Source organism: Glycine soja, chromosome 17 (assembly GCF_004193775.1).
Source record: "Glycine soja cultivar W05 chromosome 17, ASM419377v2, whole genome shotgun sequence".
Lineage (NCBI taxonomy): Eukaryota > Viridiplantae > Streptophyta > Magnoliopsida > Fabales > Fabaceae > Glycine > Glycine soja.
The window spans coordinates 8820880-8845660 of record NC_041018.1 but is presented as its reverse complement, the minus strand read 5'-3'; the positions used below and the strand labels follow the sequence as shown (position 1 = coordinate 8845660).

Below are 24781 nucleotides of genomic sequence, written 5' to 3'. Positions count from 1 at the left end.
TGAATTTACATCTCCAATGAGATTTTAAAGTTAATTAAAAACCACTGTTAATTTTATATATTCTAACAACTCGCCATCAGAATAATTGACGTGACAGAAAAGTTATTTACACAAGCAATTTAAGAGTTGTGAATAATCATATATGTATAGAATGTACTTTAAGTTTTTAAGAATTATATTACTATTAAAGAGAAAATTTTAAAAAATTTATATTCTATGAAATATAATATTTATTGAAATATAAGTGTGAGATAAAAAATTTCAGCGAGTAAAAGTGAAAAAATTAAACACTAGGAATAGATCTATAAACTTGATACTCAAGATTTTAGATTAAAATTTAGTGTCATATGATTATTAAGTGACGAGTTAAAATGATTGAACTTTTAATTATATATATTTTAAAAAATTTTAATTAAATCTGATTTTTTATTTCTTTTATTATTATTATTATTAATATATGTGTGGGTAGAAATTTACTTTGTAAGTTCTTGCAGAAAGTCTAAATCATGCATCATTTTAGTTCAAAATGATAAGATTCCAATGAACTTTCCGGAACTAAACATCAATCAACATAGATCTTTTATTTTTTCAAAAACTAGTACCGTATTTCATCTCTGTAGTACGTACTAGAGGATATGGACTATCTTACAAGAACAGAGAAATGATGCACTATTCTGACACTTTTTTCTTAAAGGGGAAAAAAAGAAAGAACAGTAATAATAAATAATAAATAAGGAGTTTTGTCCATTGAACCATATAACCAGACGCTCATTGTTTCAGAAAAGCAAGGGGTGGAATCTGGTATCATTATGTTACACTTTTTCCATCGCGTGTTTGATTGCTGTGTTGGGTTTGGTCTCTCACACTGCTTCCAGGTCCAAACCCCCCTAGCTAACTGTTTTTATTTAATACCTAATTTTTTTGTTTCCCTGAAGGACCATATGGTGTTAAAAAAGGACCGTACATTGGATTTTGCTTTATCCTAATAGTGACAAGATAAGATAAGGTCAAATATATAAGCAAGATATTTTGTCCAATATTTGAATTATAATAATAATATCAATATGCATGCTGTTGGGATATTGATTAGGTCATGTGTTTTGGTCTTAAGCCATGGCTAGCAACTTCTGATTTGAGTACCAACATGTTAAATAATTGCCCACTGAATCTTCTTGTATCTTGGATATGCACATGCTGGTATAATAAGGGGAGAGAAAGGTTTCCGTCGCCACCTAAGTAACCACTGAGAAGGCATTATTGCTGGTTTTCTTCCTTTTACTTTTCTAGCTTCTTTTCACGTTATGGTATTCACTCACTGGGTTTGGGTTTTCTTTCTTGCAGGGAAATGAATTGGCTTTGTAAGTGTAGCTTTAACAACTATAATAAAGATACATAACACAGACTTTTGGCAGGTCCCAGAACAGTGACTGGGTTGCCATTGTACTATTCATTTGTCCCCAGTTAACGAGGATGTTTACCTGTTTTTCACCAAGCATGCGTCCTGCCCCAGATTTCTAATCTTGCTGAGGTAAATATTGTATGTTGTAACTGAAAGAATCTTGCTACCAAGTACGCATGAGGAGTACAGAGATGTCTCCATTTCTTTTACCAAAAAACAAACATCTCCATGATCCACTTTGTGGTGGACACTATGTAGAGTATAAATATTGATTAACCAAAAATTTTGATTAAAAAGGGTGTGCACTTAACTTGAAATTGCAAGAGCATTGTGTTTCAAAAACTTCTTGGGCCAAGAATAAAAGTTTGATTCTTGCTATCACCACTCTTCTAGTTAAATTGAAATTTTTTGTTGGTACAAAGTTTGAATGGCTAAATTGTTCTTTAAAGGTAACTTGTTCTATGAGAAGTTTAGCAATGTGTGGTTACTGGTTAGCATTAGATATTCAAATCCCATATCATTACGAAGGTGAATTCCTCAATAATAAGCCTCGAAATTTTAACTTGGATTTTCTAATTTGAGCAATGGATGACTTGCATGTGACAAAACTATAGAGATGGGGCAACATGGCCTATCAAAATATCTCAATTTGGTCGGGACACTTTTATCTATAATATGTCAAATCAATGAAAAGAAAAAAGCCTAATCATGTTCCCATTAAAAAAAAAACAGAAGCCTATTCTCTCATGCTAGGCATCTTGAAAAGGAATGGTGTGAGCTTACGAAAGATTACAGCATGATTGATGCTAGAAATGGCATAAGTTTCAATTACTGACGATAAGCAGATTCCATAAATAATTGCTGCTTTGATATCAAAAGGAAACTTTGTGACTACCTTTATTACATAAACGAATAAATTGAAGTAAATTCAGATTCCTTTTCCCAATTCAAATTATCAAGGAAGACAGATATTAACAGAATACAGTCCACAGACAATTATGCTATGCATAAAGACATATGCCCTCTATGTTAGTATCAAGTATATATACTGATTCGGGTGGATAGTTATTTTTAACATTACCCAATTAGAATATAGGATCGGATATATGTGTGCAAACAATAAAAGATATTGAGGAACTTAACATTATCTTGCTAAGTGGCCTTAATTTCCTAACAAATAATACGTATTACGATTAAAAATGTTGTTGAAGATATAAAATACTAATAGTAGCAAGCAAATTTTTGTGTACACTAGAAGTATGATTTGGTTCAATATATTTTAAATAAAGCATAAAAATCTGGCAACTAAAGTAGCAAAATGTTATTGCCACTGAAACGCAATTGATTGAGGTTTACTGCAAAAGACTTTCTGAGATGTGAGGCCTTTCATATACATATAGGGGAATTCTCAATTACAGCAATAGCAAATGCAAATGGCAAGTTTCTTTCCATAATGATGGTTAGCTCTCTAATAAAAGAGCCCAAATAAAATCAATGTATCATCATCACTCTTCCCTCATTGTTCTGGCCCTGACATATTTTAAACACCCAAAAATTATATAAGCTTGAAATGTTCATCTCCACACAACAACAACAACAACATCAACATAGGAGGCATTCCAACCTTGGTTTCAATCAATGATTGAGCCAGCAATAGAGAAGAGGATCACTTCCCATCATTGACGCTGCTTGCCGGTATTCAAGGGAGAAGCCCTCATGCTCTTGGATTGTGTGTATGTGAACTGTGGAGTTCCATCTTTCTTCTTCCGTCTACCTTGTTGAGACAAGCGAGAGTGATAAGACAAGATTGCAAGGTCATTAAGATCCTGCAATGGAGTCAGAGCCTTCACAACTTCATCCACGTTAGGACGGGATTTGGGGTCTCTAGTAAGGCAATTATAAGCTAACTGGGAAATCTTCTGCACTCCTTTTAGAGAATAATTTAGTTCAAGGCGAGGATCCACGAGTTGGAACAGTTTTCGCTTGTCAGCTAAGTATGGCCTAGCCCATGTAACAAGATTTTGTTCCCCACTCGGGCGCTTCTTGTCCATTGATCTTCTTCCTGTTAATATCTCAAGTAACACAACTCCAAAGCTATAAACATCACTTTTAGCTGTCAAGTGTCCTGGTAAAAAAAAACAAGAAACACAATTGGTTAGTTCTCATAGGTCTTAGAAAGCCATCTACACCATATTGTGGTGCCTGGATAGATGAGCATGGGATGAAATCATCAGAATGTTAACAAGTCTGAGCATTTTGATGCCCTTTGCAAGCTCTTACTCGTACAAGACACTAGAAATACGTCAAAAGGTATCATCAGAGTTAACTATTCTTGCTTACTAATAACTAGTAAGCAACTTATCTCAAAGATTACATATGTGTTGCCAATGTTGGGAGTATTGAAGTTAAAATGAGATATGCAAACAGAGAAACAAACTAAATAAACACATCAAGTCAATTATCTTGACATGATATCCATTGCAGCTCAGCATATGATTCAAATGCCTTTTGGAATGATTGGCATGTGCTGCCTTTACATAATGTGCCGCTTCGTAGCAGACATTGAACTCCATGATACAACTATTAGCACAACATTTACAGAAGTTCTTGTGCTGCATTGGATACTAAAGAGTTTTCTTGTCCTTTCAAGCTACCTACTGCTACATTCTTACCTGTCATGACATATTCTGGAGCAGCATAACCATAAGTTCCAACTACCCTGGTAGAAACATGTGTTTTGTCTCCTTGAGGCCCTGCTTTTGCAAGACCAAAATCTGAAAGCTTCGCATTATACTCCTAATAAAAACACTACATGTCAATAAGTAATCCAAAAAAACAAAAAAAGCTTCTCAAAACCTTATTTCAGTAACCACATACCGTATCAAGCAAGATGTTAGATGTTTTAAAATCTCTATAAATGACTGGTTCGGGACCATTATGGAGGAAGGCCAATCCTTTTGCTGCACCAAGGGCAATCTTAATCCTGTTGGACCACGGAAGAGGTACAGTTCCTTCAAATATAGGCAAAATCAGCACTTTTATTGTTAGATACAATGATTAAGAGGAAAGAGACCAGAAAATAGTAGTTGTAAGGTGTTCCAGATCTATCATCATCAATAAGAATATGGAAGCAATGAGAGGGGGAATGCCAAATAAAGGGTGAAAAGTAAAAGTTATTAGGTGATACAGAAAACATTCAGGAAAGAGTATGAACTGATGAAAAGAAGAAAAAAAAATTCTGCAAATTTCTCAAAGCATACTGAAATTTTATAGGATTTTTGATATTTTATGCGGTAATTCTACGGATTATTTCCAATAACCATAGAGTGTATAAATTCCTTCTTTTACTTTATACAGTCATTGGCTACTACTCAAGAAATACTTTATGATAAATGACATCACATTTTGCTGGATAGTTATAATTTTATATAAAAAAAAATCACTTGTGATACAAGCCATAATTAATTGCTCCAATAAAATTCCTAAAAGGGGGAAAGAAATGCAAAATATATGTTGGTGAAGAAAGTATTCTACAATGTTGCATAAAGTCACAGATTAACCAAACCACATCACTTCAAAACAATTCATAGGTTTTATTTATTACTCTAGCAACAGGAAATGACTTGTGCAAGAAACCTAGAAACTGTTACCGTATAATCTCTAGATATAGCAATCCATACAATTCCTATGTAGAAAGGCAAGGCAAGGCAGAAACTCACTTCTGAATAGATGATTTTCTAGACTTCCACGGGTCATAAACTCGTAAACAAGAAGCCTCTGATCATCTTCAATGCAGTAACCAATAAGTTTCACAAGGTTAGGATGGTGAAGCTGTCCAAGAAAGTCAACTTCAGCCTGCATCAACAAAATGCCATGTTGTTACAATCTAATCTCCAGCATATCCTAAACAACTCTTTACAACACCAATCTACTAACCCAAAGCAGAAGATATTTTACTAACCACCCATTCTCTATGGCCCTGAAGGCCATCTGGCTTCAAGCTTTTGACAGCCACTGTAATCCCTGACCCAGGTTTCGCCGGTGCCGTTCCATCTTCCTCAATCCAACCTTTGAAAACATAACCAAAGCCACCCTCCCCAAGAATGCTATCGGGTCTGAAATTCCCAGTTGCAGCCTTTAGTTCTTGAAATGTAAATTGAAGGAGCTGGCAAGGAACCTTATTCTCCTGAGATGGGGGATCAGGATTATCAGAAGATAATCGAGCTTCATTTGGAGGGCATAGTTCTCTATTGCTAGCATTCAAGTATCTTGTCTCGGTTGCTGCATCAATACAAAGAATGTGAAAGCTTCCTTTTTGAAAGAGTAATGCTATAATCCATAAATAAAATAGATGATAATTGCATTTAGCTTGGTTTTGGATCTGACAATGCCAATGGAAGCACCATCATAACACAAAAATCCTTGATTTCAGCTACAAAATCTTTGAAACTTCAAATTTCAGAAAATGCCTTGGAATGAAAAGTAGAATTTTACAAGAGGAACTAGTTTAGTTTTCCTCTTTGTACCCCACGTTCCTTCAAAGGAATCATGAAGTTAGCTATGCTTAAAGTGCTGAAACATGAAGATGGAGAAAAAGGGTTCTGAGAAAGCTGAAAAATATCCATCTTTTTAACTACCCACATCATAATTAAACTCCATAAAAATGCCTGCCACAAAAAGTTCATTTTTTTTCAAAAAAAAAGGTTCCCCAGAAAACGTCATGATTTTAATTTTGAAGTAAACCCAGAATCACAGCAAACTTATTGCGGATTCAGAAGGAAGCTGGAGAAACAGAGAGAAGACTCGTATAGCGGGAAAAGACTCAAATGGAGCATTTGAGAGAGGGTGGCATGACACTAGGCTATTTTTTAGATTCACAATGAAGGAGGAGAGAAAACAGAGTGAATTTTGTTTCCATCGTGGAAACAGAGGGTATATGTACCTGCATCATAAACGAGACTAGTACGAGGGATAGTGTTAGGAGAGTCTCTGGAAGCTGAAGAAGGTTTGCACGCACCTCTAACGCCGCGTTTGAGGACAGCCCAGCAACCGCACTTCTTCTTCTCGTTCTCCATGCTCACAACAACAACTTTCATATTCATGGGCTCCTTCTAGTGAGTGAGAAGAACAACAAGTCAACCATGGCTGGTTGAGAAAGAAGAAGAAGAAGAAGAAGAAGAGAGAGTGACGAGAGAGAGAGAAGAGGAAGAAATGGTGTTTGTGTTTGTGTTGGAGATTGCAGGCATCATCATCGCAGTGTGTACAAAAAGAACTTTTTTCCCACCACCTTTTGTGTGGGGGGTGGGACTCTCTTTCTCTGTATTTTTTTTTTACCTTTCTGCTGCTTGAAATTACCAAAACATAACAACATAAAACCTCATGTCCAACAAAGTTTTATCATTTTTTTTTTGGGAGTGCCTCCTTCCTTCATGCCTTTCACCGCCATTCATTCATCAATCCTTTATTCGTAACAAAAACCATCTAGTATTTTACTTTATGTTTCTTCTTTAATATTATGATTTCGACATTTTTTACGGTCTATCTTTGGTTCTAACTTTTGCATTTATTAATTTATTACTTTATCATTTTTTTTAACAATTTAGCTCTTTACTATTTATCTACTTGCTTAAATTTTATCACCTCGGTTTCTTTTTAATTGTCAATTTTTAAAAAAAAGTATTATACATTATTTGTAAAATTTAAAATCACATTAATTATTCTTTTATCAATTATACCCTTTTTGTCTTTTAATTTTTAATTAATTTATACCTACATTTATCATGGAATGAAAAAAATTTGAGTAAAATAGACAATTCTACGGCTATTTCACACTCTTTTTCTATAACTAACGAAAATATTTTACACAATCATCTTAAACTACCTTACTTTTATCCTTTTTATTTGTGTACTTCATTTTATTAGTCGCCTGCCCATTTAGTTTTTTAAGAAAATTTAAATTACAATTTAAATGATTTATTATAATTATAAAATATAATTTATATACTGAAAAATATTTATTTATTATAAATTTAATTACAATATATTTATAAAATCTGATAAAATATTTATTCATAATAAACTATATTATCTAAAAAATATTTATCACGTGTGTAAAAATACTAGTTATTTAATAAAAAAATTATTAAATATTTTTATATACTTATTAGTCATTCATTTTTATAAAATTTGATACAAAAATTTATTGGAATATATGTATATATATATATATATATAATTCTCGTGGATTTTGTAAGTATTTGATGTTATTATAAAACCTTTGACAGTATCATAAAAGCAACAATTCACAAAAGAGTGCGATTCTTATACTATTTATTTTTGCATCTTTTTCTATCATATTATTTATCTTATTTCATATTTTTTTCTACCTTTTCATATTATAAAAATTATGATAAAAATCAATATGAAAATAACATTACTCTTCAGCAAATGTATAACAAGCATGGAGGTAACATCTCCCATCATACGAATTAAATTGTATTTGGATAAAAATTGGAAATGTGTTTTTTGAAAATTTCAATATATATTTCTAAATTTCAAAACTGAAAATTTAAAGAAAAATTATTTTGAGAATAGAATTCTTTAAATTTCCACAACTCACATTCAAACATAAACTTTTGTTTTTTAAGCAACATTCAAACATGAACTTAAAAAGGTAGAGAAAATAATTTTTTACAAAAGCCATTATCTAGATACGACGTTTACAAGATTCAATAAAATAATGCTGTAAAAAATAAAGATTGAATAAAATAAAATAAAAAAATGAATATAACGCATTTCAGAACATTGTTTGGGGTTTCTGATGACCAGAGTATATAGATTTTTGTTGTTTGGTTTCATCATTGATTCATTCATGATTCTTGCTGATTGTTGGTAAGTAGTAAAACTGAAACAATGGGTTTAGGGTATTTAGCAATTATCCTTACAGATTATTATTATTCTTGTCAGGGGAAGAAAGACACTCTCTACCTGTATTTTTTATTGAAAGGAAATAAAAATAATAAAGGAGAATAATAAAGGCAGTTTTAGTTTTTGTTTGTTTAATACATGTATGCACTTTTAGTACCACTTTGTATTTAAGGTAGTTTGTTTATTATTATCTTACTTATGTGCAATCATAGATTAAAAATCTGCTCCGATTCTAACGATCGAACCGGTTCAACTGAGATCTAGTAACATAATCGGACTGGTTTGATTAGTGGACTGGTCATACATTTGATCCAGGATGATCCGATCAGACCCGACCAAACACGACCGGTTTGGGGTAAACATAGCGACTTAAGCCAGTTTTTAAAACCCGTTTCGTGTAAAAAAACAAAAAAAAATGCTAAAAAAAACTCGAGACTTGTGTAATTGTGTTATTGAATTATCATTTGTGAACTTGTGTTATCAACTTTAATACTTTAATTGTTATTTTGGATTTTGAAGTATAAATGAATTTTTTCTTAGTCAAATAATGTTAATTATATACTTATATATAATAGATATATGTATAATTTTAATTTTTTTAATATTTACCGAGTCAAACTGAGTCAATTACTGATCTACTGGTTAGACTGCTAACTCATTACTTCAATTGGATCACTAACCCAACCGGATTTCATAATTTTGTGTGCAACTATTGAGAATAAAATAAAATAAAAAATATGAAAACTAAACGGATTATTTTTTATTATTAATAGGAAATTAAAATGTGCAATTAATTTTATAACAGTTAAAATGCATATATATATTATTTTATTTTTAAATCGTACATATATATATAATTGTTAACTATTTTTCTTTTAGTCATGTGTAAACAGTTGAGTGTATGTGTAACTATTGTGGGTAAAATAGATAAAAATAATAATGTGGAAACTAAATGGGATTATTATTATTATTATTATTATTATTATTATTATTATTATTATTATTCACCTCGGGGCAAAAATTCAACGATTCAAAATGAAAAAAAAAAAATCCCATAAAAGACAAGGATAGGCACATTATTGTGGCTTGCAATATAACATACAACTCCTTATTGGACATTGGTTATTTAACATAGGGGACTTCTCTACATTGCTTTGACTTTCCTCCTCTTCATCTGCGGAAAGATTAATGTTATATGGTTGTGTAAGCAGCATATTGGCACAAAAGATCCGCAAAAAAGAGTTTGCGATATGTAAGCCATCGCCACCAAAAGCTCTTATAATTAGGCGTCAATTAAGTTACACTTATTAAACAATTTAGAGTCTTATAATTGTTTGGTCAAAACTAATAGAAAGATGGTCAAGAGCATATTTGAGTGCAACCCCATCACTCTCTCTCTCTCTCTCTAGGCATTGGGGTGGGATAGATTCCTACATGGATGCATGAGCAATGGGTCTAGCATCGGTGGATTTCTCTTGAAGAGGCATATTTAAGGGAGAAGGGAAAGAAAGAAAGAGTGAGTGGGGGAGAGGGAGGGAGAGGTTGCTTGGTGAGAGGTCATTTCATCAACCAACTATAAACAAAATTGTATTCTATGATGCTTGGGGCGATGAAAAGCAATTTGAGATCCTATTCTTTTTTCTTTTTTTTCTACACTGTGCTTGCAACTTGAGAAACCTTGTTGGAGAGGAGTGATGCCAATTGCCCCCACTAAGTTTGTGGGTCCTAATCTTTGGCCCCCACCATATACTCACTAACACATAGAAGAGACACACAGGATGAGGGGAGGAGGGTTTTGGAATAGTGACTAGTGTATGGCACTGAAGGCCATCATATGGGCAAACAACAATTCCTGTTGTTGGAGGGATAAAGTTATCAAGCCAAAATTGGCATGAAAGAAAAAAAAAATCCATCAGAACTATATTTTTTTCATAAATATTAATGTAACACAATATGTCACACCGTGTTTTTTTTTCTATTAAAAGTTTAAATAAATTAAATCTCGATCACTTATTAAAATTAGAACTGACTTCATGACTTAAAAAATACCTACAAAAATATTTATAAACTACCTATCAACAAGATTCTTTGGTTAATATTCAGATTCCAACTCATATTTTTGTTAAATATAACTTTAGCCTTAAGTCAACTTTTGCTGATTAAAAAGCTCCACAGCTATTGAGACATTATTATCTAGGGCCCAAAAATCCCTACACAATACATACTATTAGCTTGACATCTCATTGGATTCACAATCAAATACATAAAGGTATAATAAAAATGAGTAATTTATTGTGTGCTTATGAAAGTATTGCAAAGACGGTGAAGAACTTGAGGTAACATGGTTCCGTGACTTCCGTCCAGTCAAGCATCAACATCATGCAATCAAGCAATAGTGTCAGGGAAGCACGCAATAGATGGGCGCCATTGGTAGTAAAGGCACATACATAGATGATAAGATATCTTAAAAGAATATGTCATTTGTGTCCAGATGCTTCATGCTTCTCAACTTTTCCGACCATTGTTCCTAAGCCTAAGCCAGGACCAACACCAAATCTTTAAATGCTAATTTAAGTTCAGCTGCAATATCAATTCTACTGGCGGATTTTTTTATTTACCATATTATAAGTATCAAATATTTATTGAATTTATCTGTAAATAAGTTTTGTTGAAAAAGCTGACTAATTACTCTTTATGCAGTCTTTTCTCTAAGCAATTTTATTTTTATTTTTTTAAACTGAAATTTGCCACACCCGCAGCTAGCATTTTATTGTGTAAAAACTTAAGAAAAGAACAAGCATGAAGCTATAAATATCTCGAAGAAAAAAATGGTAAAGCATTTTCTCAGTTATAGTAAATAAGATCGACCAATTGTTTTAAATGAGCCTGTTATTCTTGTGATTTTTTTTTTATCATGTCTTGAGGTAAAGTAGAATGCAAATGTAAACGGTTTATGTTGGGAAATGAGATCTGGAGTAAGATTTGCTGAAGAGAAAGGTGAAGATTCTCGTAATAGAACAACTTAATGGACCAAAATTCGTGTTCTTTTTCTTCTAAGTTACTATCTAATAAATTACTCAACAGATGTAAGAGGTTAATGTTTGTACTTTGTAGGTTCCCACTATCGTCGGCACATCAAAAAGTACCTTTGGCAAACTGGCAATTCAATTCGGGCACTTCTAGCCAACACACGCAAACTAGGTATGGGATTGCCTAATAAATTAGTATCAGATCATCTCTAATTCAATATTTTCAATTTTAAAATTTTAAATGAATTCTATCATTACACATTACGTTTTTTTTTTTACAATTTAACTACTCTTCCAATGTATAAACTTAAAAAGAAAAATTACTAAATGAATATCATAAATGATGATACCTTGACCGACTTCATCAAGTCTCTTCAACACTCGCGACTTGCAAGGTTGTGTAGTCTTCTAATTAAGAAGCTTCATCATCTTCTGGTGCTCAAAGTTTGTCGGATTGCATACTCTTCTATTCACAAGGACCTCAGTCATAATCATTAGACTCGATAATTCCTCAAATCATGTCACTCATCATTGAAAAGAACTTGAACAATAATGAACTACAATAACTCTTCAATTAGTATCACAATCATTTCATCTTCATGAAAGTCACTCAAATTATATATTAATGGGAACACACTCTCTTCAATATAAACATATGAAAGCCATTTTTTTCATTGAAGATGGTTTGAACGTGTTTCCAAACACACTCTAAACTAAAAGCACAAATATTTTGTATCATGTCAAAAAAATCCATACCTATGAGTGAGTATCTACGAGATAAAATTTGTCACAGATGGAAAATCAATATCTAAATTGGTACTGATGAATAATTTAAATTCAATAATATATATTGTTCATTTTACTTCTGTTAAATAGTTTTAAAATAAAATAAATCAATTGAATCCTAATTTTAATGATCTCCAAAAAAGAATTTGAGACATGTCCACCATCGAAAAATAGCGTTGACATGAAAAAGTAGAAATATATCGTTAGACATCTGTTTGAGAATGAGTTATATTAAAAAAAACATAACTATTTTTTTAAAAAAATAAGTTAAGTCAAACATTTCTGTAAAAAATTTAAGGAAAACATGCTGTAAATATTTTATATTATCAATTTAACTGTTAAGAATACGAGGCATAATAGAAAAAAGTAACGTTCTGTGAAAAAAGAAAAGTTCTTAAATTCCCTAATAAAATATTTTTGCAAAAAAATCCTCTATCCTTTTTTATGTATATATAAAAAAAATCTCACTCTTTCTTCGGCCTAACAGACTACAGAGGACTACAGAGATAAAACAAGTTACCAACCTTACAATAAAACAAAAATGGTTAAGATATGTTCTTTTGACAGACAAAAATGGTTAAGCTAAGAAATAAGAAAGTTTATATTTCGACAAAGAATGGGCGAAATTGAAAATAAGATTCAGATTGCAATTTTAGTATGAAACGATGAAGTGGCACAAAACTAAAAAAAAAAAATACTTGTCTGTGAATACATAATAAAAGAAAGGTATTAAAAGAATATTGATTACATTAAAAATATTTGATATTTTCTAATATTCAAATTATTTAAAATATGATATCTTCAAAAAAAAAATGTTTAGTAAAAACATAAGATATGTTTAATAATTATGAAATACTAACATGACGCTCTTATGAAATCCCAAAATTTTATAAGTACTGTATTATTATTTATTGAAAACGAGTTTCTTTTTTATTAGTAAATTATAACCAATAATAAAAAAAGTGTGTCTTAATAGTACAAATATAAGAAAAGAAAAATATTTATTTTTTAGTTTCAAATATAAAAAAATAATTAACTTTATCTTATTAATGTTATTATTTCTAAAATATCTTTTATAAATTTCCTTTTGATTCCAATGACTTATTTTTATTTCTAATAACGAGTTTTATTGAAATCCTAAAATGATTCTTTCGGCTATACAGATCTATACATATCTATATGTACATATTAATATGTGTAAGGTTATAGAATTATGCTTGAAACATATATATTTATACATACATATCATATTTTAATTGATGTGTTAGTTTTAATTATGTTTGTTGGGATTATATTTTCAATGGACATCGATAAAAAAAAACTTTAATCAACATGAGTAAAAAAAAATCTAGGCAACGTTCATTAAAAAAATAATTCTAATTAATGTCGATTGAAAAAACTTAATTTATGTCAGTAAAAAAACAGTCGTGTTCGACGCCGATCGATTAAAAAATTATAATCGACCTCAACCAAAAAATAATTTTAGCCTTGATCGAAAATAATCCTGTTCAACGTTGACAAAAAATAATTCTAGGCAAAGTTGACCAAATTTAATTATGACAAAAGTAAACTAAAAACAACCCTAGCTAAAATAGGTCTAAATTGATTTATGATTTAAAAGTAGATTGAAAACCAAAATAATTTTAAACTATAAATCAGTTTTAAAACCATTTTAAACGGATTTCAAAAATATTCAAACCACTTTTATCTAAGAATATCTTTAATGGAATAATTCATAGATATTTTTTGTTGATCTTATAATGTCACATATCATACAAAAACTTTTGTCAACTTCAGTAATAAAACGTAATTTAAATTGTTGAATTTTACTTACACATAAAAAAACTATTTCTTTTATAGAGAGGAGTTCTTCTCCTGCAACCTAACTGTATCATAAAAAACTCTTAAATAAAAATAATGATAGATTTAATGTAAAAGCAAGTTGAAAAATCTTATTAGAGATGTTATAAGTAGATTTTAATTTTAAATTCAATTCGTTTAATTAGATTTGGATTGGGTATAGATTGTATTTTCATGACACTCCAGTTCGTTAGAATAAAATTAATTTTGTTACAATTAACTAATTTTCTTAAGTGAAAAAAAAAAATCTTCATAAATATTTGAGATTTGAGACTCGAGGGAGTAGTAGTAATTACTAGCACCCCTTTTTCTTATTAAGTACAAGTTTCTAGTTGAAGCGGCATTGCACGGTAGTAGAAAAAAATGACGGAGGTGCTTGCTTCGGATCCCTTATCCAATCATGGCGTTGTTGTTAATCGGAGTGAGCAGAGGATCCGTTGTTCCTCTTCCTCTTCTCCCGTTCGCCTCTCTCCTCCACCATCTCCTCGAGAAAGTTCTCCAAGATTGCGGCAACGACATCGACTCCGCTATCAGAAGCTTAAACCAGTTACGCTTAGGAGGAGCACCACCACCTCCTTCTCTTGATTCTACTCTCATCGCATCTGACACTGCTCCTCCTCAATTCCAAGGTTTGTCACCTCTTCAAGCTTCTTCATATTTGAATTTTTGCCTCATTCAATTCTAAAACCTAAGTTCAGAACATGCACTTGGGAATCCCAAGCTAGAAAATGGATAACGACGATTTTAAGAGTTTTAAGCTCTCCCAATTGATATCCATACATGCACTAATTTGTCAAGTCACTTATATACACTGTTTTGAATTTTGATCGATGTGAGATATCTAACAACACCCTACTAGTGCTGCCACTCACTATTAGAAATCTGGAGTAAATTACTAATTTTGGTCTCTCAATTATTACCCTCACTCCTAAATATAAAGTAATACAATTATATGACTAATATGAGTAATCTATCAAGTATTAAATATCCATCGGTTAGTCCTTAAACTGATATATTTTACTATCGTTTAGAACCAATTTGAAGATTTTTTCAATAGAGACTACTTTGCATGATATATTTTACTAATTTTGAAGATTACTTATATAATTTCTTTTACTCAAATATAATTAAGGAAAGAGGATAATACTTTAGAGATAAAATTGAGTGTTTATTCTGGAAAGTATAAATAATGTGGATAAGAAATATGTAATTTGTTTGAATTTATATATACCACTGAAATTTTGGGGTATTGATGGGAATAAGTGTTTTTTTTTGTTTGTTGTAGGTGAAGCAAAATGTGATGCAGAAGTTGCAGGTTCTGATGATCCAGTAGCTGGACTAAATTATCCTACAAACGGTGCCGAATGGGTAGAGCTTTTTGTTAATTAAATGATGAATGCTTCAAGCATGGATGATGCCAAATCTCGAGCTTCAAGAATGCTAGAGGCGTTGGAGAAGTCCATTTGCGCAAGAGCAAGTGCTGAAACAGAGCGAAACATCCACCAGGTTATTTATTATGTATTTATGTTTCTCAGCATTGTCATTGTCAACCCAAATACCAAGCAAATTAATATGTGCTTTCATTTCCTTTTAATACCAAGCAAAATATTTGTACTCATTGTTTGGTTTACTGAATTCAGGAAAATAAGGTGCTGAAGGAACAAGTGGAGGCCCTTGTTCAAGAAAACGTGATTCTGAAGTGCGCTATCTGTATTCAGCACGAACGCCAGAAAGAATATGAAGACAGAAATCAAGAGTTGAAGCATTTGAAGCAATTAGTGTCGCAGTACCAGGAACAGGTAAGAGCTTTAGAGGTAAACAATTATGCATTGACAATGCACCTAAAGCAGGCTGAACAAAGCAGTTCCATTCCTGGCCGTTTTCATCCAGATGTTTTCTAGGTAACATGGCTGTTTCTGTAGTTTAAATAATCATGATCAAAGAAAAGAAACGAGGTAATGAATTTATACTACTCCACATTTTTTATTAATGGTGGATAGTGAAGATTTATACTATTTTATGATGCGTGGATGTGGCAAAAAAATCGGTCCTACCCATAGATTATTAGCTCTTTTGATGTAGATACCCATGTGATAAATATTTTGGATGTGTTAGAAATTTTATTTGGCATGCCTCATGTAAGCCCCTGGATGATCTGGGATTTTGTCTAACTGTCTATTACTGTTGTTTTCTGCTGCCACCATCGTTTTTGACAAGCTTCTAGCAACTCAAATGCGTAACGATCGATCATGTTTGTGCTGAGACAGAAGAGTTGCCACCTGATGCGAAGAGTGAATCTGTCATTTTTGCAGCCATTCCATGATGAGTTGCCCTTATGTAAGATGGTGGGTTTGGACTCTAATAAAAATTGGGTGCTTAGATAGTCTGTGAGTATGGATTCTTCTGTAGTAAAATCTTGTAGTATTGTGTAAACTTTTTTTTTTTTATATAGAAAGGTAAGTTATTTATTAGCTCATATAAATATGATTATTTATTTATATAGATTGATAAATCATTAATCGCATTAAATATTGCATGACTTTTACTATACGGGAGCCAAACTGCTGTGAGAAAAAGGTAAAAAAAAAAAAAAGTTAAATGAAAAGGTAAAAAAATGAAATACTTTTTTTTATTACTCTAAACATACTCTTTATTATTAATTCAAATTCAAATACAATAATAAATTGAGAATGTGACTAATGACCAGGGAGTGAGTCTAACCTCATGACCCCAAATAAGTGGATCCCTATGGATAATATAATAGTGTCATGAAAAAAATGTGTTATGAAGTATATTACATTCGTCCATACCAATAGCAATTCAAACAAATGATAACGGTTGTGTCTTTTAATTAAACAGTTCAGAACTCAAATTTTGATTGATTATTAGGTATGAAATATATTGGGAGATAAATATTTATTTTATATGTATTTATGATTTTTCATAAAGATTTATTATTATTATTATGAGATAACTTAGTATTAATATCATATTTGAGAAAAAAAATAAATTACATTCATGTTGCATTCGTCCACTTACCTGTTATAGTCCATGGGTCAAGGAGTTATATGTTATTTTAGTGTTGAAGTCTGCCGGAATATTTGTTTAGTAAGAATTCAAAGTCTATTAGGGTCAATTAAATTAGCAAACAAATTTGTCTTGTTTTGTTTCTACAAAACATAATAATAAAAGAAAATATTATTTATAATGCAGCATGTAAAAAACAAGCGTGATTCTTTATTAATACATTATACTTTTCCTAGATGCACTTTGAAGAGCTGGAAAAACAAACAAGCAACCCCACACATTACGTGAATGTTATACTTTAAAAAATAAAGCATAATTATCAATGATATTAAAAAAATAAATGATTGAGATTAGATCAATTATATTGACTCATAGGAGTGTTTATATGAATTGCTTAACTCAAAACAATCTTGTTGTTTAACATTTTTTTCATTAGAGTAGATGACGTGACATTGTTTAACAAATTTATATTATAAATAGAATATTTTTCAACCATTATAGGATTCATATAATTAAGTTAATCACTCATTTCAATAATTTTAATATTGAAGTGAATTTCATGTAGAGTATATAAGGTTCCACAAAATTATGATAAATAATTCATCTAAATAATTATGCATTTTAGATGTTCTAACAAACTATAAAATAAAATTAACCGTAAAGTTATTAGTTAATGATTAAAATCATATTTTATCTTGTAAGGTGTATTTCTTGAATTAAACTAAATTAAATTATAAAGCATATTTTACGTAATGTTTAAAACAACTTTAAAATCAGGCCGATTATTGAAATAATTAAAGTACTGATTTAAAACTTTATAGTTTAGCTGTGATCAAAACGCTATTAACAACAACATAATATCATTTCAAAAATGGGAAAATATTTTAAAAAGAGATAGACTTAAAGCATGATTAAATAGAAAACGTAGCAGGCTTATTTGAAAGTTGAAACAAACAAAGGATTTACAAGTTCTACCAAATTAAATTAGTAATTAGCTATATATGGTGAATATCATTAGAAATTAGGATATCGGAAGACATCCACATCCATCGTTGAGGGTGATCTTGAAGAGTTGAAAGAAGTAATATTTTTCTTGATTGGATTTCAGAATCCAATGACATTAGCTAGCTTTTAGTTTTCGCTTAAAATAGTCTCCCTCGTGGAAATTAATCTTCATAATTAACTTCGTAAGTTTCGTCCTATGAGGCAGCATAAGCAACATCATTGTTATATAAAATAAAAGTGCATACATCCATAATTTACTTTTCCCAATTTCATGGAGAAAAGAGAACAGGCTGGAAATTCAAGACTTTCTTGTGCTGCAAAGCGCAACTGTAGGCGGAGTTGTTGTATAGTTATTGGTGCAAGTATATATATATATATATACACAGACACAAATTAAAGAAAATAAATTCCTTGCCAAAAAGACAAAGAATTAATGGATCACAACAATAGCCATATGTTACAGAGAAACATGGAAAATTAACTAAGAATCTACACTTACTAAATCAGAATTCATAACAGTATTTCATTCCATGTAAAACGTATACATGATTATGATGTGGGCATCATATTCATATACACACACACAATTTCAAGTGAGTGATGAATTTTCGGTGTTAATAGTGATGGCGGATCTGAATTGAAGAAGAAATTGAAGAGAACCTGTAGTGGATTATGCGTTAAAGAAAAACTTTCCTCCATTCATCATCATTCTCTTGAACTCGTTAAAATTGACCATGCCATCTCCATCCATATCAACCTTCTTAATCATCTCTTTGCACTCTTCAATCTTTCTCCCTTCCCTTAGTCCCAACGAAGTAAGCACCAAAGCCAACTCCTCCACCGAAATAAGCCCATCATTATCTTTATCAAACACATCAAAAGCCTCCTTCAAATCAACCTCTTCATTTTCAATAACACCATCACCCTCTTTCTCATGATCCACTCCTACACACTCACTAGTCAACAAGCAAAACTCTTCAAAATCGATCAACCCGTCCCCGTTGGAATCGTACTTGACAACAATATCATCGACCTCTTGTTCTGTCATGAAGATTCTGATGTTCCTCAGGGACTCCCTCAGCTCCTGCTTCGTTATGAATCCGTCGCCGTTTTTGTCGAAAGTGGAGAACACTTTTCTAAGCTCCTCCTTCTTCTTTTGGGAACCAGTACTCTCCACCTTGGTCGTTGGTGAAGAAGAGGAAGAAGGAACTAAGTTGGTTTTGGTTTTGTTGCAAGCATTGTTGTTGGGGAATAAGAAAGTTTGAAGCCACGCACCAATCTTGGTGGTGGGTACGTAAAAGAAAATATTAATGAGGCCTGCGATGAAGAGAACAGCTAGCAACAGTGTAGATAGATCCATGTATTTTGTTGGATTCGATATTGCAAACGACAGAGAGGGTATATTAAGGGATAAGGAAGAAGAGAACCAGGAAGAGCTAGGAGCAAGTAACCTTGTTATTAGAACCTAGGAGCCAGAGAGCATAGAAACTTTGTCTGCTTTTAATGGTTTTGTTTGTTATAGAAAATAAAAACAAAAAACCACCACAAACTTGTTCTCAACTTGAGTTATATTGATAGAGTATCAGATCAGCAATTTTATTTCACATTTTCTTTCTCTTTTATAAGTATCAAGCTAATTAATTAGCATTGATTTTATAAAATATTATTGCTTGATTTCTTACATTCAAAAATATTATTAATTATCATTTTATAAAATTAAGGATTAAAATGATAATTTTATAATTTAACAAAAATATCACAATTTTGTGAAAGTTGGAATTTAAAGTGACCTGATCAATATTGTAAATCTCTTAAAAAAAAGGGGTAATATTATAAAGACTAAAAAATTTCACCATATAGATTATTTTTATTTAAATAGTAATATTAAGTTCAAATTATATATATAATTACATTAGATTATTAAAAAAACATTATCTCTAATAAGAATTCTATGACTGGATCAGAAATATTTTTGCCACTATATTGTTAATGCGAAATATACACTAGTTTAATCAAAAGAGTAATTTTCAGTCTAGATTTCATTCAATAAAAAATACCTGTGGGACTATAAAGAAAAAGATATTTCAATTTTTAAAGTGCAAAAGAAGTTAAGTAGTTTAGGTAATGATTCTCTTTTTGATCCCACAAAACAATTTTACTTATATAGGAGTATAACAGTAATTAAGATTTAATAAACATATACATTATAACACATAATTAACATTTTATTTGCTGAACTAACGGGCTCACACCCTAATTAAGAACATTTTAAATATATAGCAACGTCATAACATCAGATGGTCTTCCTTTCCAAAGTGAAATTCAATTCAAGTGTCATTCTTTTCCAAATCAGAAGCTAATTAAAGTCATGGTCTTCGTTGCTTTTTCATTAAGTTATCCATTCAGTAGTGAGTGTAATAAGATGTGTGCACAAACAGTTGCCACAAGTGCTCTCATGTAATAAGGAAATGATGTCTACTTTCTCCCACCCAGTCATGTGATAGAATAAGAGAATCGATTTATTGATCTTTCTGCTTCTCCACACACTCACTCCAATCATGGTTTCACAACACACACCTCCTTATACAACCGGAATTTCCCAGAGCTTGCATTTACTTTTTCAATATGTTAACATTTCTGAATTATTTTCCTTTTAAAAAAAAACATTTCTGAATTATTGGTATCCCAATTGGTCTTTTAAATTAGAGAAACGCATAACTGTACGAGAAAAAAATTAATTAATTGTTCGTATATATTCTTACATGCATGTTAGAAATATGTTTCACGATTAAAGAAAATGGGTAACAAAGAAAATTGGTAACAACTATATTCTATATATATACTCACACAAGTTAAGCGTGTTTGGGGTCAGATTGATTTTTTAAACAGATAATTACCTAAGGAATTTGATTCACTACCTTACCCAAAGTTGTAGATATACTTGTCCCGCGTGACAGGTGATGTAGATAACTTTAATACAGAGGCAAATATTTTGTGTTTAACAAAATAGGACAAATTAACAAAAGTTGTCTCCTTTAATTTTTTGGAAGCATTTTTAATAGGAATGTATATAAAAAAATAAAAATAAAAACAATTACATATGGTATCACATGCAGTATCAGTTATTTGATATTTAAATAATAAAATTAAAATATAAAAGATTTTGATCTAAATTTCTTTCTTTTAAAAATACAAAAGTGAAATGAAATACAAAAGGAACCATTCTTTATCATTTTAAATCCTAATTTTTATTCTCGAAATTGGAGTGGATTAGAAAAATTGAAATAATAGAGTTCCATTCACAGGATAGAGTTATTGAAGAGGTTGGTTGTTTCCAAACTCCTCCATAGCATGAACTCATATACCAATTAGTCGTCATATTAAGAGCAATTAAAATTGACTCTTTAAAAGTGAACAACATGGTAGCACACTAGCTAGCACCTCTGACTTTTGTTTGTTTTAGCTTTAATTAATTATCAATGCAAGCAAAGTTATCACTAATAATTTGCATCATTCATTCTAGTTAATTTGGTGCTCGCAGTGGATTTCATCTCCGGTAACTGTCGATGGAGCTGTGGAGGTTTCAGTCTTAACGCGATGAATGTGATTGCACGTTTTCCTGTGAAAAATCGAACAGAAGAGACTAAAGAAATGGTCTCTTAAAAGAAAATGGTGAGAAAGGAAACAACGATGCTTCCATTTAATGAAAAATTACTTGAAACTACATAAATTCTTCATAGCTCTGAGTAATTTAGTTAGTAGTGAAAAGTCTGAGTAGTTTAATAATAATAATTCACTCTCAGTTATTAAATATATAATTTAAATTACTAAAAGTAAATTTATTAATAAATTGTGAATATATCATGTATTATAATTTTTTTTCACAAAAATTAAATTAATTATTTTCTTAATGTCATCCAAAATAAAATAATGCTGCTGTTTTTGTTGCATTTTTTCTTTAATTCTTCACTTCTGTTATTTTGCTTTTCATTGTTTGGGCATGACCTGTAGATTTTATGGGCTCCAAGCCAGTGAAGCCTCTTATGGGCTACGGCATTTAACTTGGCCATTTATTTAGGTCCAATGGACGGACCAAAAATAAAATACTTAGGCCTCGACGACTCCTGATGCATTTTGTGTCCAATCCCTCATAAAAAAAAATGGTACATTAATTTTTAAAATTTATCATTAAAATTTGTTACTATTAATTATTTTATTAAAAATTATTTAATTTTGTTCAAAAAATTCAATTATGAGCATAAAAAATTGTAAATTTTAGCCTTGGTTCACGATTAATTTAAATTATTTACAATATTATTCCATTATCTTTTGACAAATGATAAAAATATTACTGTGAGAAATTCCTCTAAAAAAAGAACATGGTGAGTGATACTTTTAAAACTTTTTACGCTAATTAGTAGACAAAAATTAATCCATAGTTTATCCCTTTTTTATGATTAAAAACACATCAGTATTGGTATAGAAAAAAGGAATCAAAATAATAAAGAGATAACTATAATTAAAATAGTTCAACGTTTTAAAGTTGTATGTGTTACTTCTTTTCTGTGTTATTTCGAAATGATAGAATTTATTTCTTATTTAAATAATAATTTAATAATTTACCTTAAAATAACATCAACCCGGGCCAGGAATTCATGAATTAAATATTATACTGGTTTGATCTTAGAAATGTTATTCGAAATTAATCTTTTAGAAAGCCCAAAAATATTAGGACTTTAGTTGGGCCATTCAATTGCAATTTGCATGAGACAACGAGTGGATCATCTATTTTGATGCCTAACCTCCTGGCTCCTGAGAGAAATTTTCATCCATCACGCGCCTGAGTTCTGCCTTAGTCTTCATTTTAATTCTTTTAGTTTAAGCCTAAAAATTGGCACCAAGGCTACTTACTAAATTTACCACAATTGACTGGGATGAAAAAAAATTGGAAGAGAGATTTCAGTTTATAAGTATCACTATCAACTTTTGGATGTATCGAATTGTTAAATCCAAAATAAAAGCATCCCACTAGAATATTATTTATAATTTTGCACAGCGAAAATTGTGATTTTTATTTTTGGAAAACAATAGAGATTGAAGCCAGAGAGAAGTGAAAATGAAAGAAGAAGAAAGAAAACAGAAGAGGTTGGTCCACTATTCCTATATATTCGTTATCACATGCAGGAAAGTGTGGGAAGAAGTCCTTCCAGGAGGTACTTGAGGTAGGAGCCCAAGAACACCAGTGGTTGGGGCTTTATTACTATTCTGCTTATGCTCCACTTCTAAAGGAGTTATGATTTGATTCTAACTTTTCAAGTGGTGCCCACAGTAGTATTTTTTTATAAATAAAAAAAAACTTAAATATATCTTTATTAGAGATTAATAACTAATTTCTCGAGAAACATAAAATCTATTAAAGAAGTAAGTATCTTTCATATAATACTTTTTCATATACATAGATTTGGAAATCAAATCCCCAATCATACGATTAAGGGAATAGTAATTCCACCAAAGCAATAGCCAAAGAAAAAAGTTTGCAACTGCATTGCAAGCTTCCTTCATTAGTTCCTTTTTTCCCCTTCAATATTAATTAACTAATATTGAAAATTATGTGTGTCTTTATCTTGTGAAAAATAAAAAGACGTATGTTTATATAAAATTAATAATTTAATTTTTATCCATTATCTCTACTTTTATATATTGATAACTCATAATAAGTATGATAATGCAAATCATTAGATTAGACTAAATTATTAAATAACATGACAGTACATAATTAAATAATAATGTAACTTTGTTCTGTAACTATAACACATTGGAATCAAAATTTTGAAACAAAAATGAATATCTTTCACAAGGTAGGGATTGTTCTTGAGTTAGTTTTACAATATGAATATGATTTGTCCTAATTTTATTTTGACATTTTATGATTTTAAAAAAAGAATATGAACAAAATCACACATTTGTTTAATATCTTTATCATTTTTTTCAAAACAGATCTTTATCATTTTCTTCTTATTTTTTATATATATATGAAAACCTTGCCTCACGATCCAAATACTCCAAAAGGGTTATCAAGTGTGAAATTTAGCTTTATCAATGTTTTCTTCTTCTTCTTCTTCTTTTTTTCTTTTTACAAAAGCCAGAATCGTTTAATTTAGCTTAGGGGTCGACTTGAGATTTTTGGTGTTTTGTGCGAATTGAGAAAATGGAGCTCTCATAATTATTTTGAATATTGTTTCTCTTAAAAAAATCAAAATCATAAATAATTTGTTCATGATTAAGGTTCTTTAAAAAAATGATAGAAATTAAAAGAAGATTTTTTAATTACCTTGTGACATAGTAAATCATAAATAAATTTTCAACAAATTTTAATTTCAAAATATTCTCTCAATAAATCAATAACAAAGACAATTAATATTTTTTTATAAGTTGCGCAATATTCATTAAGAAAATAATTAAATATCTTTGAAGAATTCAATATCTCAAACTTGATTTTGGTTCAATTTTTATAATTTCTCTAATGACTCTATTTTTTGTTTCTCTTTTTCCACTCACAAGGTAATAATGAATAAGTAATTTCTCTAATGACTCTATTTTTTTTTTCTCTTGTTTCTCTTTAAATAAGATAGAATTTTATTATTTACATCCTTTTATTATACAAGATATTAATTAATAATGATAGATAATAATTATTTTTATTATTATTATTATCTGTGCAATATTTTGGTATTACACCATTTATTGA

The 24781-nt window shown here is 30.5% G+C and overlaps 2 protein-coding genes, 1 long non-coding RNA gene and 1 pseudogene across 4 annotated transcripts; 2 read left to right on the top strand and 2 right to left on the bottom strand.

Annotated features, from left to right (window-relative positions):
- The first annotated feature begins 649 nt into the window (after positions 1-649).
- LOC114394115 lies at positions 650-1716 on the top strand. Its single transcript, XR_003662644.1, has 2 exons — positions 650-1263; positions 1342-1716. It is a non-coding gene; the product is annotated as an uncharacterized LOC114394115 (long non-coding RNA).
- A 982-nt stretch (positions 1717-2698) lies between these two features.
- LOC114394114 (probable serine/threonine-protein kinase PIX7) lies at positions 2699-6731 on the bottom strand. 2 transcript variants are annotated; one of them, XM_028355689.1, is made up of 6 exons: positions 6342-6731; positions 5361-5680; positions 5119-5254; positions 4277-4410; positions 4072-4195; positions 2699-3524 (listed from the first exon to the last, which is right to left on the bottom strand). In XM_028355689.1, the coding sequence occupies exons 1-6, from the start codon at positions 6499-6501 to the stop codon at positions 3076-3078; spliced, it is 1323 nt and encodes a 440-aa protein (XP_028211490.1). In that variant the 5' UTR covers positions 6502-6731; the 3' UTR covers positions 2699-3075. The 2 variants fall into 2 exon arrangements, with proteins under 2 accessions (XP_028211490.1, XP_028211491.1); XM_028355690.1 differs by having other exon boundaries at positions 6417-6731.
- A 7559-nt stretch (positions 6732-14290) lies between these two features.
- LOC114392372 lies at positions 14291-16503 on the top strand (annotated as a pseudogene).
- A 1923-nt stretch (positions 16504-18426) lies between these two features.
- Positions 18427-19515, bottom strand: LOC114392674 (calmodulin-like protein 3). Its single transcript, XM_028353884.1, has one exon. The coding sequence runs from the start codon at positions 19391-19393 to the stop codon at positions 18704-18706; it is 690 nt and encodes a 229-aa protein (XP_028209685.1). The 5' UTR covers positions 19394-19515; the 3' UTR covers positions 18427-18703.
- Between the last annotated feature and the right edge of the window lie 5266 nt (positions 19516-24781).

Excerpts from the sequence above, each read along its gene's own strand:
- LOC114394114 (XM_028355689.1), bottom strand. The coding sequence starts at position 6,501 with ATGAATATGAAAGTTGTTGTTGTGAGCATGGAGAACGAGAAGAAGAAG. Across the intron at positions 5,681-6,341 it reads TAGTCTCGTTTATGATGCAG|CAACCGAGACAAGATACTTG; the intron begins GTACATATACCC and ends GTATTGATGCAG. Across the intron at positions 4,411-5,118 it reads AGAAAATCATCTATTCAGAA|GAACTGTACCTCTTCCGTGG; the intron begins GTGAGTTTCTGC and ends CTATATTTGAAG.
- LOC114392674 (XM_028353884.1), bottom strand. The coding sequence starts at position 19,393 with ATGGATCTATCTACACTGTTGCTAGCTGTTCTCTTCATCGCAGGCCTC.